At 38.9% G+C, this 14,125-nt stretch overlaps 1 protein-coding gene across 1 annotated transcript in view; it reads left to right on the top strand.

The window, feature by feature from the left end:
- Positions 1-14,125, top strand: part of SERINC5 (serine incorporator 5) — a 119,040-nt gene that overhangs the window by 36,311 nt on the left and 68,604 nt on the right. The window contains exons 3-5 of the mRNA XM_007943463.2: positions 509-687; positions 1,824-1,906; positions 4,146-4,239. Of these exons, the coding sequence (XP_007941654.2) occupies positions 509-687; positions 1,824-1,906; positions 4,146-4,239 (356 nt within the window). The remainder of the gene's footprint in view (positions 1-508; positions 688-1,823; positions 1,907-4,145; positions 4,240-14,125) is intronic.

The following is a 14,125-nucleotide window of genomic DNA, read 5'->3' as shown; positions in this document are numbered from 1 at the left end:
TTTTTTTTTTCCCCTTTTGTGTGAAATGTTTCTGTTTTTTTTTTTTTTTTTTTTTTGGTGGCTAACAGCTACAGTGTGAGCAAATGTATTTTTCAACTTATTTTCTGTTCTGAGGAGTGTTCAACTCTGATATTGATACAGTGTTTGGTTTTAGAAGCACATTTTTATAATTGATTAAATCCTTCTGTTTAGACATTAATAGAAACATGGTACTTGTTTTTATTGTGTAAGTTTTGAAATATTTTAATAATGCAGATAGTTTTACCTCGAATCATTCTGGGTAAGAAATACTTGAGTGGTACTTTGTGAGCACCGTATGTTTATGAAAGAGTCAGAGAAAATTAAGGAAGAGCCTTTACAGAGTACCTTGTTTTTCCTCAGCCTTTATGTTTTTTGTGCTTATGGGCTATTTTCAAAACTAGATTTTGACTGATAGGCTAAATAAATGTCCTATGACAAGACATCTTTTAGTCAGCTTTAACAGATGACTTTTTTTTCTCTTTCTCAGATTCCTTTTTATGAAGATATTTGTAAAGGCATTAAGGCTGGTGACACCTGTGAGAGGCTGGTAGGGTACTCTGCCGTGTATAAAGTCTGTTTTGGAATGGCGTGCTTCTTCTTTATCTTCTGCCTACTGACCCTTAAAATCAAGAACAGCAAAAGTTGTCGAGCTTATATACACAATGGGTAAGTCTTGGGTCTTTGTGGGCATTTTCTCCTTTCTTTACTGTTCTGGTTCCCTATTGCCACTCTGACAAGAATATACCACAAATGGGATGGCCTTAACAAACAGGAGTTTATTCTCTTACAATTTGGAGACTTTAAGTCCAAGTTCAAAGTGCCAGGTTCTAGGGGCTGGGTGAAAGCCCCTCAGCCTTGGGCTTTATTCAGCTCTGCCTCTAGCTCCTGGCCCACTGAAGCTAGAGGCTTTTCTTCACTCAGCTGCTGGCTGCTGAGGCTGACAAGCCCAAGGTTGACAAGTAAAAAGGCACAGTCCCAATATTACCAAACCACACAGCAGGCCATTAATTCAAGTCCATTGTAAGTCCCAAGGTTGGCAGAGCATAGCAGGCTGCTCAACAAAGACACGGCTACACGCAGGGTCCAAGCATGCCATAGGCTAGAGACCATTCCCCAAGGCTTCTGCTTATATGCAGGAAGCAGATCACATTCAGTAAGGCAGCTCCTCAGCTGCTCATAGTAGATTCCACCATGGAGTTGAGTACCAGTGTCATCCTGGGGAATATTACATCCAGCTGCCCAGCCACTCAACCAGGCCCAGCCAAGTTGACACACAAACTGAACTACCACACTTACATCTGAACAGTATTTCAGCATCCCTTCTACTCACTGGCAGTGGGTTTTTTTTTTTTTGTTGTTGTTGTTGTTGTTCTACTCACTGGATACTTATCACAGCTCCTCCTCTAATTGAAATTATTGATACTGATTTTAGAAAAGGTGGAACCTATACTTATCACCACATAGTATCCTAAGAGCTAGAATACTATTTCTAACACTTGCTACAGTAATGAGAGATTCAGTGGAGACATTGGAGTTCATTTCTGTACCAAGACCTTTCCCCAGGTCATCTCCAGTCCTGCAGTGAAATGGTGTTTTGCACAATCAGAGGCTATGCCAAGTCTGTCTAATTAAGGAAAAAGGCATTCTTCAGTCTCTTAATTACTTCCCCTCTTATTTGGAGAGAACAGTACCATTGGGTAGAATCATGCATTGACATGCTTACCTTCTAAGAAGTCTTTTTGTCCTTCCTTGAATATCATTTAAATACATTTCCTTTTTTCTTTTTTCCCCTCCCCTTCCAGCTTTTGGTTCTTTAAACTTCTGCTGCTGGGGGCCATGTGCTCAGGAGCTTTCTTCATTCCAGATCAGGAGACCTTTCTGAACGGTACAAATGGGTTATTTGGGATACCTATTTATTTTGTTCTTACCCATTTTTTGTAGAATTGTTCAGAGTGCCTCTAATACTTTGAATTACTGATTATCTTGTGGCTTTAAAAACAAAAACAACTCTGTCTTACCCGCTCACATTGTATCCACCCTCTCCACTTCCTCCTCTTCCCTCACCCTCTTTCCATCCTCTCCCCTACCTCCTCTCTTCCTGGCAGGGTGTTGGAGGACCTTTTATTTTCGGCTGGCTGAAGTATTAAAATGATAATTGTAAGGTTATTGGCCTATAAGGAAAATGATGATGTTGTTATGTGCCATTGAGTCAGACCTGACTCATAGCGACCCCTCCTTGGGTTTCCGAGCTGGTATCACTATAGAAGTAGATTGCCCAGCCTTCCTTCTGAGGAGTGGCTGGTGGGTTTGAACCGCCATCCTTCTGGTTAGCAGTCAAGTGCCTTAGGCAAACTTGTTTGGCCCAGGGAGAACTTGTTATTTCTGAGCAGGGCCTGGAAAATCTAGGTGACCAGAGCTCCCTCACTTTCCTATAAGATACTTAAAATACATTGTATTCCAGTTTCCAGGGAATAGCTGTGGTGCTGTAGAAATAGTCCTATATCAAGGTCCAGCCAGTCATAACTAGTTTTTCATGTACTCTATAAGGAAGTTCTATCCCTTTCACAACCACTACTTTAAAAAATTTAAGGAGCTCTGGTGGTGTAGTGCCTAAGGCATTTGACTGCTAACCAGAAGGTTGGCAGTTCAAGCCTGCTAGCCACTCTGCAGAAGGAAGACTGGGCAATCTACTTCTGTAAAGATTTACCACCTCAGAAACCCAGAATTGACTCTATATCGGTGAGGGTTGTTTTTTTTTTTGTTGTTGTTAAAAAATTTAAATTTTGATCCTACACGAAAATGGATATTCTTCTTATGTTGTTGTGTGCACATTTGTTAATTGAAACTTACGATGACAAGAATCAACTGTTGGGGCAAAAGGGCACTTGCCTTTCAGCTGTTAGCTTTGGATGTTTGGAAAAGCCATCTGGGGTGTTTTGGCATTGTGATATTTGCATCCAAGCAGGAGTTACTAAAGGAATGTTTGTGTCTGTCCATTATCACAGTCACTATGTAAAATAGGACCTCTGTTTTGAAAACCCTTTCAAAACAACAACCAAGAATATGTCTTGATTTTACCTAAAACAAGCAAAAAACCATTAACCAGTTTTCTGTTCCTCACAGAGGCACTTTTTTTTTTTTTTTTTTTACGGTTATAATGTTTTTTTTTTTTATTAGGATTTGGGTGAAGATTTACAGAGTAAATTCACTTTTCATACAGCAGTTCACATATACTTTGTCTCATGTCATTGACCAAAATTTACAATGCAGCAGCTCCCCTCCCACTTCCTCCCCATAGTTACCTCCTCCCCGTGTCCATCCCTTCATACTCTTCGAGAGGCCCATTTTCTGCCAACCCTGTATATGATCTTGGATACACTCTCCATTTAGACATACATAATTGTTTAGCTTGTTCACCCATCTATCCGTCCCTATACCCATATTTGCTTTCATTAACAACTCAGTATTGTATTTACAAAGGGGTTCATATTTGTTGTTTGTACTGCCCATGTAACTCTCTCACAGAGGCACTTTTATCTATTAGAATCACATGGTTAGAATGAGAAGAGACCTAGAAAACACCTCGTCTGCCGAGTCATTTTCACAGACAAGCTGTAACCCAGAGATGTGGTGTGGCCCATTCAAGGCCACAGCCTCTCTCTGGCACAGCTAGAAATAAACTACCCCTGTCCTCTTAGGCTGGAACTCAGACCCTTAGTGGACATTGGTGGTTGTTGTTGTTGCTTATAGTATCTAATAAAATCTCAACCTTGAGTTTTCAAGTGATAGGTGTTCTTGGTTTTAAATTGTGGATTTTATAAATTACTGTATCTGATGCTATCTGGGAGTTATAGCTTAGAGGCTAAGTTTAGATGGCCACTGCCTCTGTTCAAATCCCAATTACATGCTTTATTAACCGTGGGACTTTGTCACTTCTTAGACTCTGAGTTTTCCCATGTGTAGAGTGGGTATCACAGTAGTACCCACTTATATGGTTTTGTGGGAGTTAAATGTGTTACGTGTGTAATTGAGCATTCAGTAGAAATTAGCTGTAGTCCTTTTCTCTGTTTTGAGGTAAATACATGGGTCAATCACCTCATCTCCTTTGTGTTGATCTTCTGCAGCCTGGCGTTATGTGGGAGCCATAGGAAGCTTCATCTTCATAGGCATCCAGCTCATCCTGCTTGTGCAGTTTGCACATAAATGGAACAAGAACTGGTATGTGCTTTCATGGGAAGCTACTCAGAGAGCCTGCCCAGGGTCCAGCGTTGGAAAAAGCTCTACCAGGAGTCGTATTGTTAGAGATTAACAGCCTGCTTACACCAAAAATAATTTTTCTTGGCACTTTTCCTTCATTTAGGAGCCCTGGTGGCACAGTGATTAAAGCACTTGGCTCCTAACGAAAAGAATGGTGGTTTGAACCCACCAGCCACTCTGTAGGAGAATGATGAGGCAGGCTTGAAAACACTATGGGGCATTTCTCTGTCCTATAAGGTTGCTATGAGTTGTAATTGACTCGATGGTATTCAGTTTTGTTTTGTTTTTTCCTTCACTCCAGCCCTTTGTACCTCTTTATTTACTACTCTCATATTCTATTTTCCTATCCTTTTTGCCTTTCCTTATTCCATTTTATAATTATTTACTTTTTGGCTCTCTCTCTCCTTGCACTTTCTTATCTGGGCTCTGAGCCAGTCAGTGGTATGAGTTAACCACATTCAAGCCCGTGCTGGCACCTTTTGGCCTTGACTGGTTTTTATGGTAGCTGAAAGCTTGGTTGGGCTTCAGATTCACCCCTCCACACAAGATATATAAAAAAAAATAACATAACTTTAAAGCTGAAGTTTCCCTTTCTGCAAAGAATACAAGATTGGAATTCTTTTCTTTTTTTTGTTTTGTTTTGTTTGTTTTCAGGTGCCTAAGAGTGGAAGGGCCCTTTTACCCTTCCCTAGGAAGAACTCTTGTGGTACTTTAGAAAGCCATCCTGCCTTTTAGAAAGATAGACACTTTCTATGTGCCTGGAAAAGAGAATTCACATTCTAGGTGGTGTGGGAAATGACATACTATTAGTAACCAATTTTATTTCTTGCTGAGCCACACTGAGAAAATGACAACTGGATAAAGGACCAGCACTTTGAGTTCCGAGGTCAAGTACATGGTCTTTGACTTTGGAAAAAGCATTAATTGCACTTGCTTTATTTTCCTGGTTTGTACGATATGTATAAAAATGCCTGCCTGTTGTACCCAGTAAGGCTTTTGTTATTTTATAGACGTCATGATAGTTTTTTGGGAAAAGAAAAAGCAGTGGTGGTGTATGAATGTTCAAATCCACCAGCCACTCCTCAGAAGGAAGGATTGGGCAATCTACTTCCATAGTGATACCATCTCAGAAACCCAAGGAGGGGTTGCTATGAATTGGAGACAACTCAGTGACACATAACAACAACAACAACAAAGGCTAATGATTGCAAGCATTTCTTCTTGTGTTTTGTTGACTGCCTGAATATCTTTGGTGAACTATCTGTTCATATCCTTTCCCCATTTTTGAATTGGATTGTTTGTCTTTTTGATGTTGAGGTGTTGAAGTTTTCTGTAAATTTTAGATATTATAGTCCTTGTCAGATATGATTTTGCCAAATATTTTCTCACAATCTGTAGGTTCTCTTTTTACACTTTTGGAGAAGTCCTTTGATGCACATAAGAATTTAATTTTCAGAAAGTCCTAGTTATCTTATTTCTTTTTTTTTAGATTGTGAGTTGGGTGAAAGTTTCCAGAGCAAATTTACTTTCCATACAGCAGCTCACAGACACTTTGTCTCATAACATTGGCAACAATTTACCACAATGCAACAGTTCCCCTGCCACTTGCTCCCCATAGTTACCTCTTCCCTGTGTCCTTCCCTCCATGCACTCCTGCCCCCTGAGCTGTCTCCCTGTGCATACACAGCCCTTCTTTCTCCCCTGATTGTTCTCTCCAAGGGGTGTATCTACCTCAGGCAAATGTTCAGCTCATATGCCTGTCTATTGTTTGGCTGGAAGCCACAGGAGTGGGTTCAATTCCAGACCTGAAGGGCAGCTAGGGGTCATAGTCTCAGTAGTTCCATCAAGCTCTACCAGACCAGCAAACCTGGTCTCCCCACCCCTAATCTTTTTTTCTTTTTTAAATGATTTTGAGTTTTGTTCCACATTCTCCCACTCTATACAGGATCTCCTACATAGATCCCCCTCCGAGTGGTTGACAGTGGTAGGCCAGGCACCACCTAGTTCTTCTGAATACGACTCATAGTTGTATAGGCTGAGGATCACATGGTGTGCCAGTTGCTTAGACTAATTGTTTCCATGTGTCTTTGGTTTTCTTCATTCTTCTTTGCTCTGGACAAGGAGAGACCCATCATTGCATCTAGATGGCCGCTTGCAAGCTTTTAAGATCCCAATTGCTACTCGCGGCAGTAGGATATGGAACAATGTTTTGTACAGTATGTTATGCCAGTTGAGCTTGAGGTCCCCTGTGACTGTGGTCCTGGGCCCACCAGTCCAACTATTCTCTCCCTCTGGGTAGCTGGCTGTGGCCAAGAAGTGACTACAACCTTGTCTCTTGTCAGCTCTGCTATATACCTGGGAATTTTTACAGAACATACAAATACACTTGTAGGACCATTGTCTGCCAACCCTATACATGGTATTGGGCACACTCCCCCTTATATAGACATACCTAACAGTTCAGCCTGTCCACTCATCTGTCCACCCGTATATCCATGTTTGCCTTTGCTAACAACACAGTACTGTATGGGCAAGAGGGTTCATCTTTGTTGTCTATACCTCCCATGCACTTCTTCTTATATCTCTTCTGCTATTTACGTATTTGGGGTTATGCTTGATAGTCTGTTTACACCATAAATTAGGGCTCCTAAGGTTGCCTCTGTTTTATCTTTGACGAACTTTATAGTTTTGGGTTTTATGTTTAAGTCTTTGATCCATTTTGAGTTAATTTTTGTGTATGGCATGAGATATGGGATCTTGTTTCATTTTTCTGCAAATGGATATTCAGTTTTGCCAGCAACGTTTGGTAAAGAGACTATCTCTTCCCCATTTAGTGGGTTTTGGCCCTTTGTCAAAGATCAGCTGACCATAGGTGGATGGATCTATTTCTGGACTTTTAATTCTGTCCCACTGGTCTTTGTGTCTGTAGTTGCACCAGCACTATGCTGTTTTGACTATTGTGGCTGTATTGTAGGTTTTAAGATCTGGGAGTGTGAGACCTCCTACTTTGTTTTCCTTCTTCAATAGTGCTTTGCTTATCCTTGCTTTCTATCCTTTCCATATAAAATTAGTGATTGGTTTTTCCTTGTCCTTAAAGAATATTGATGGAATTTGGATTGGGATTGCATTGAATGTATAGATTGCTTTAGGTAGTGTTGACATTTTCACAGTGTTCAATCTTCCTATCCGTGAGCATGGTATGTTCTTCCATTTTTGTAGATCTCTTATAGTTTCTTGAAGTAGTGTTTTGTAGTTTTCTTTGTGTTGCTGGTAAGATTTATTCCTAAGTATTTTATCTTTTTGGTGCCTATTGTAGATGGTATTGATTTCCTTTACAGAGACCTCTTCGCTAGTGTAGAGGAATCCAACTGATTTTTTTTTTTTTAATTGTGATTTGGGTAAAAGTCCACAGAGCAAATTCACTTTCCATAACAGCAGTTCACACACACCTTGTCCCATAACAAAGTAAAACCATATTTCCAGATGATATGATGCTCTACATAGAAAACCCAAGAGACTCAGCAAGAAAACTACTGGAACTAACTGAAAGGTTTGGTAAACTGGCAGGATACAAGATCAACATACAAAAATCAGTTGGATTCCATTGGCTTAACATACTACACAAAACATTGTTCCACTACCTACTTTGGCAAGTAGCAACTGGGATCTTAAAAGCTTGCAAGCAGCCATCTAGATGCAATGATAGGTCTCTCTTCATCCAGAGCAAAGAAGAATGAAGAAAACCAAAGATTCACTTTGATCCGTATAGATAATTTTTAAAAAGCAATAATGCTCAAAATAGAAATTTTTAACTAAGCTTAAACTATTGCTTGGTTTTCAGAAGACTTTAGGGGATATTTTTGGTTTAAGGATTAAAGATTATTTCAGGGCAATAACTTCAGGAGTTCATTCTATCTATCTCATCATGGCTCTAGAAAGTCTGAATTCCATGAGAATGAAATTCTTTGCTATATTTCCCCCCTTTCAATCAAGATTCTCCTATGAAAATATTTAGTAATGGTAGCAAGATACCATCCAGTTCTTCTCATCCAATGGATAAAAGAGAGGAGGCCATTGTTCATGGAGGCAGTTAGCCACACAGTTGATATCCTGCTCCTGTTCCTGACTCTTCATCTTTCTTTGTTGCTCCATGTAAACAGAGACCAACTATTTTACCTTGGATGCCACTTGCAAGCTTTTAGACTCCAAGTACTATACATTGAATTAGAAGGTAGAACAGAAGCACTAAATTCATTTTTAGACCTGTTAACTGAGATGTCCCATCAAACCATGACCCTAAACCTCCAAATCAATAAACCAAATCCCATAAGGTTTTTGGTTGTACCACAAGCAAGCCTTAGCAGCTACTGTGTTGGTTTTTTTTTTTTTTTTTTTTTTTTTTTTTTTTTTTTTTTTTTTTTTTTTTTTTTTTTTTTTTTTTTTTTTTTTTTTTTTTTTTTTTTTTAAGTTTTTTGTCTTTGTTGTAAATATCTTTCACACAGCTTTTGCCAGCTCAGCTTTTTACATGCATACAACTTGTTGATAGTAATGACAGTAACCCGATGTGCACCCCTATCCTTTGGGCACCATCTAGTTCTTCTGATCTCAGGATAGAAGAACCTGTGGCTGTTAGCCCTGTAGACTAGTTTATTCTCTGACACTTTAGTTTCCTTCTTTCTCTTTTGCTTCTGACAAGTAAGGACCAATACTTGCTTGTTAGATGGCAGGTCGCAAGCTCTGAATACCTCAGACACTGTTCAGTTCACAAGGATGTAGAACATGAACTTTGTGAACTATGTTATGCCAGTCAATTGTGTTGTTTCACGAGGCTAAAGTTATGACCAATTTTTTAAAGCATGCTGAAATAGTCAGACAAGCAGCACTATAGATAAGGTTTTTTTTTTTTTTTTTTGCCTCTTCTTAATCTTAAAAATAATACTGATTTTTAGAGCTGAGTCATGCTCGTGGATAAATTATTATGCTGTCCTACTTTTTTGAGTCATCTTTAAGACCTAGTAATTTATGTTGGTGATTTCCACTAGATCTTGCTTTAAGGTAGCAGTTTTCTTAAAAATAACCCAAATGGGTTATTATAGTTCTTACGTAACCCTGTTTTCTCAGTTGTAGAGAAAACAAATACCTACAAGGAAGAAAATATATTCTAATTGAGTAATTATTACCCTTTCTGTGATTATTCTTAGGAGCTCTGGTGGCATAGTGCCTAAGGCACTTGACTGCTAACCAGAAGGCTGGTAGTTTAAACCCACCAGCCACTCCTCGGAAGGAAGGTTGGACAGTCTACTTCTGTCTTGATACCTCCTCGGAATCCCAAGGAGGGGTCGCTATGAATTGGATCCAACTCGACAGCAATGTGTTTGAGTATGATTATTCTTAATGTATTTTGACTTTAAATTTTTATTAGATGAAGTAAATATTTCATCCTAAAAGTTTCCTAAACTTTACATAAATATACTTCAAATGAGGAACTTCATTGTACAATATTAAAATCTTTGATACTGAGCACTTGATTTGCCCATTGAATAAATTCCCTTGAGAATTTTTTCTTTTCCATTTTGACTTTAATGTTTTGATGGATCCTGAAGCCATTTTCTGAGACTAAATATCAATGCCAAGTTTTAACAGGCACTTTGGAAGTGTTGGGTGCTTTAAAAACTTTCTTGAAACCACTCAATATATATGTCTTAAGAGCTTTGCAACGAATGATGCTGCTGCTGTTGTCCAGGCTTTGAGGCTGATAGCCCATCAAAATCCTTTCTGTCAACATATTCATGGTTAGTTTGTTTGCCTGCAATTAGGAATAAGCTAGGAAGCTCACTTTATATTGTTATTTTCATTTAAATTTATCCAGTTTGGTATTTTTGTGTTTTTTCTCTTATTTTAAGAATGAAATCTCTTGCTTATAAGATTAGTCTAAGAAATGTAATATTCATACCACTCTTTATGGCAAAAACCAGTTTATTTTTTCTTTTTATTTGTACACATAATATAAAATCTCCTGAGACTGAGAAGATCCCAATGACAGTGGAATAAAAAGGCTGTGGGCTGGAAACTAAAAGTCTGCCATTTTCATAACTCTTATCCTCCAGCTTATTCTTGAGCATATCACTTTGCCTCTTTGATCTCAGTTTCATACCTATAATATATAATTAGGCTAGATGTTTAGTGTGTATTTCTTTCTAGTTCAAATTTTATAAAGTACCAATTCTATATCAAAATTGAAATAACAAAACTGTAGATAGTATATTCAGGTGTTTTTAGGCACCCATTTTTAAGATGTGGTAGATTTTTTGTTTACTTTGTTGCTGCCATTGTTGGGTTTTATTTAATCATAACATTTATGTTGATCCTGAGCCTAGCCAAGGTGCCCAGCATGGTGTCTACTTGCTGCAGATCTATCCATTCTGCCTTGTTGCTGGTCCTTTTCTAATCTCCTGTCAAGTGCATTGACTAGTGTTGAACATAAGCGAAACTGAAGGAAATTTCACAGTAAGTGAGAAGAGAGCTGTTACATCATGGGGATTGCAGTCAGTGAGTGTCATGAAACAAAATGTGCATAAACGATTGAATGGAAAATGAATTTGCTCTGTAAACTTTTACCCAAGTCACAATTAAAAAAAGACAGAGACTTCTGGTAAGATGGCAGAATAGGCAGACAAGCAACACAGACCCTCTGCAACAAAGAAAAGAAAAACCACTTGACAGGGATACAGAAGTTAATCCTGGAGCCCTGAATTTTGAAAGGAGCTATACAAGAGTAGATTAGGCACCAACTAGTGGAAAAACCTGAAAGAAAACAGTTAGTACAGGGACATTCAGAGCTATGGACTGTCAGCTACTCTGACAGGACCATCAGCCTGAATATTTCCAAGTGGTACTGGGACCTGAGGGTTGACCTAAAGATCATCCCTGGTCACCAAAGGCTGCAGAGACGACTGTGCTGGTAGCCTATGACTAGGAAGGGAAACAGCAAGGAGGGAGACAACCTGAGCTGTTGACTTTCTGCTGTCTGGAAGGCACAACCATTTTGATTATTTACATGCAGCAGCCATTTTGAATATTTAAGGTGACCGAGGGTACAGCCATTTTGAATGTTCACAAGCAGCGGCCATTTTGAGTATTTAAAGTGACCGAGGGCGCAGCCATTTTTAACCTTTACAAGTGACAACCATTTTGGATTTTAAAGTGATAGTATTCTCATTTGGATTCTGTTGTTGTTGTTATGTGCCATCGAGTCGGCCCCAACTCATAGTGACCCCTCCTTGGGTTGCCTAGGCAGTATCACTACGGAAGTAGATTTCCCAACCTTCCTTCCAAGGAGTGGCTGGTGGGTTTGAACCACCAGGCTTTTAGTTAGCAGTCAAGTGTCTGAGGCACTATGCTGCCATTTTGATTCTAGGGACCTAAAATTAGGCACTGTTTGCCAGGGTCAGCAGAGACATACAAGAAGCTGACAACAGGAAAGGAGACAGGTGGTATGTATGTAAGTGCTGTTAACTAGTGCATTGTGGAGCACAGCACAGTACAAAGTGAAAATTGTGGGCAAGTCACTTCAACATACAATCACCAATTAAATATAAACACAAAAATGTCACAATGCCTCAGAGACAACAGAGCATCGAAGTCCACGCAAAGCAGCAAGACACAGCAGGAGACTCAAGGGACCAAGATACAGACCCAAAACACATCCCTGAGGAAGAGACAGCATTGGAACTCCCTGATAAGGAATTCAAAAGAACTATATTTAGATACCTTCAAAGGATTGAGAGACAGATCAAGGAAAACACAGACAAAAACCTAGAACAATTTTGAAAGACAATACAAGAACAAAATGAAAAAAATCAATGAAAAATTAGAAATGATTCTAAATCTACAGGTAGAAATCCAGAAGATTAATACTAATTGTCAGAAATAGATAACACATTGAAAGGGCAAAGGAGTAGAACTGATGCAATGGAAGACAGAATTAATGAGATTGAAGACAAATATCTGAATAATTCTTTGGAAAGAGTTCAGTCAGAAAAAAGATCAAGACAAAATGAAGAAAGCCTAAGGTTCATGTTGGATACCATCAAAAGGAATAACCTATGAGTAATCAGAATTCCAGAACAGGAAGAGAAAAATAAAACCACTGAGAAAATTGTCCAAGATTGGTTGGTAGAGAACTTCCCTGATACGATGAAAGATGAAAATATATCCAATTAGGAAGTCCAACGAACTCTGAACAGGATAGGCCCCAAAAGAAAATCACCAAGACACATCATCATCAAACTCATCAAAACCAAACACAAAGAAAGAATCATGAGAGCAGTACGGGAAAAATGAAGAGTTACCTACAAGGGGCTAGTTAATAAGACTAAGCTTAGGTTTCTTGGTAGAAACCATGCAGGTGAGAAGACAATGCGATTGTATATATAAAACCCTGAAAGAGAAAAATTTCCAACCAAGAATTATATACCCAGCAAAACTGTCCCTCAAATATATTGGTGAAATTAGGAGATTTTCAGATAAGCAGAAATTAAGGGAATTTGTTAAAACCAGACCAACCTTAACAAGAGATGCTAAAGGGAGTCTTTAGGACAGAGGAAGCAACAACAGCCAACAACAGCTGACCATTAACACACATGATGACATAACCCAGAATTTAACCAGTTATGGAAGTATCCAAAGTAAATAAGCCTGCAAGATTGTAAACAGGGAACTAGAGACATCAATTGACAAATGAGGACGACTGCAAACCAAAAAGAGGGAAAAAATTGTGTCATTACAGAACTTCTAGGTGGGAGAGATGTCAAAACAAGTACATGGAACGGAATGTTCTAAATCACAGGGTAACCTCAAAGAAAAATGGAAACTTTCACATCAAAATAAAAAAGCGGACCAGCATAAATATTTAGCAAATACTAAAACAGTAGCAACAAAGGAAGTGACAACATGATTCATAAGCAAAATTAGCTCAGCATAGAAAATTATATGGAACAAAGAAATCGACAACATGAAAAAGCATATAACAAAAATGACAGCAACAAATTCATATTTGCCGATAATTACCTATCTGGCAAGGGACTTATCTCCAAGATTGATGGAAAACTCCAACGCCTGAACACCAAAGGAATTAAAATCCAATTGAAAAATGGACAGAAGACATGAACAGACACTTCACCAAGGAGGATATTCAGGTGGCCACTAATACATGAAAAGATGCTCATAGTCATTGGCCATCAGAGAGATGCAAATCAAAACAATAATGAGATACCATCTCACCCCAGCACTGATGGCAAGGTTCAACGAGACAGAAAATAACAAATGCTGATGGGGATGTGGAGAGATTGGGACTCTCATTCACTGTTGGTGGGATTGTGAAGTGACACAACCATTGTGGAAAGCAATATGGTGATTCCTTAGAAAGCTGGAATTGGAGATACCATTTGGTCCAGCAATCCCATTACTAGGTATATATCCTATACAGGTGAGAGCCAGGACAGGAACAGATATATGCACACGTATGTTCATTGCAGCACTATTTACAATAGCAAAAAAGATGGAAACAACCTATGTGCCCATCAGTGGAAGAGGGGAGGACCAAACTATGGTACATACACATAATGGAATGCTATGTAGCACTCAAGAATAATGTAGAGTCTGCAAAACACTGCATAATATGGAGGAACTTGGAGGACATTATGCTGAGTGAAATAAGTCAATCACAGAAGGACAAATAAACTATTAGTTTGTTGTTGTGGAGGGTCAAGGAAAGGTGTATATATGGAGGGAAACTTTCTTTGTTGGTTGCTAGGGGTGGCAGGGGAGGGAAGGGAACACTGCAAAA

Source organism: Orycteropus afer, unplaced genomic scaffold (genome assembly GCF_000298275.1).
Source record: "Orycteropus afer afer isolate SDZICR_OR568_19922 unplaced genomic scaffold, OryAfe1.0 scaffold00107, whole genome shotgun sequence".
In the NCBI taxonomy this organism is placed as follows: domain Eukaryota; kingdom Metazoa; phylum Chordata; class Mammalia; order Tubulidentata; family Orycteropodidae; genus Orycteropus; species Orycteropus afer.
Note: the sequence above shows the minus strand (reverse complement) of the source record. Positions and strands in the feature narration are given on the sequence as shown.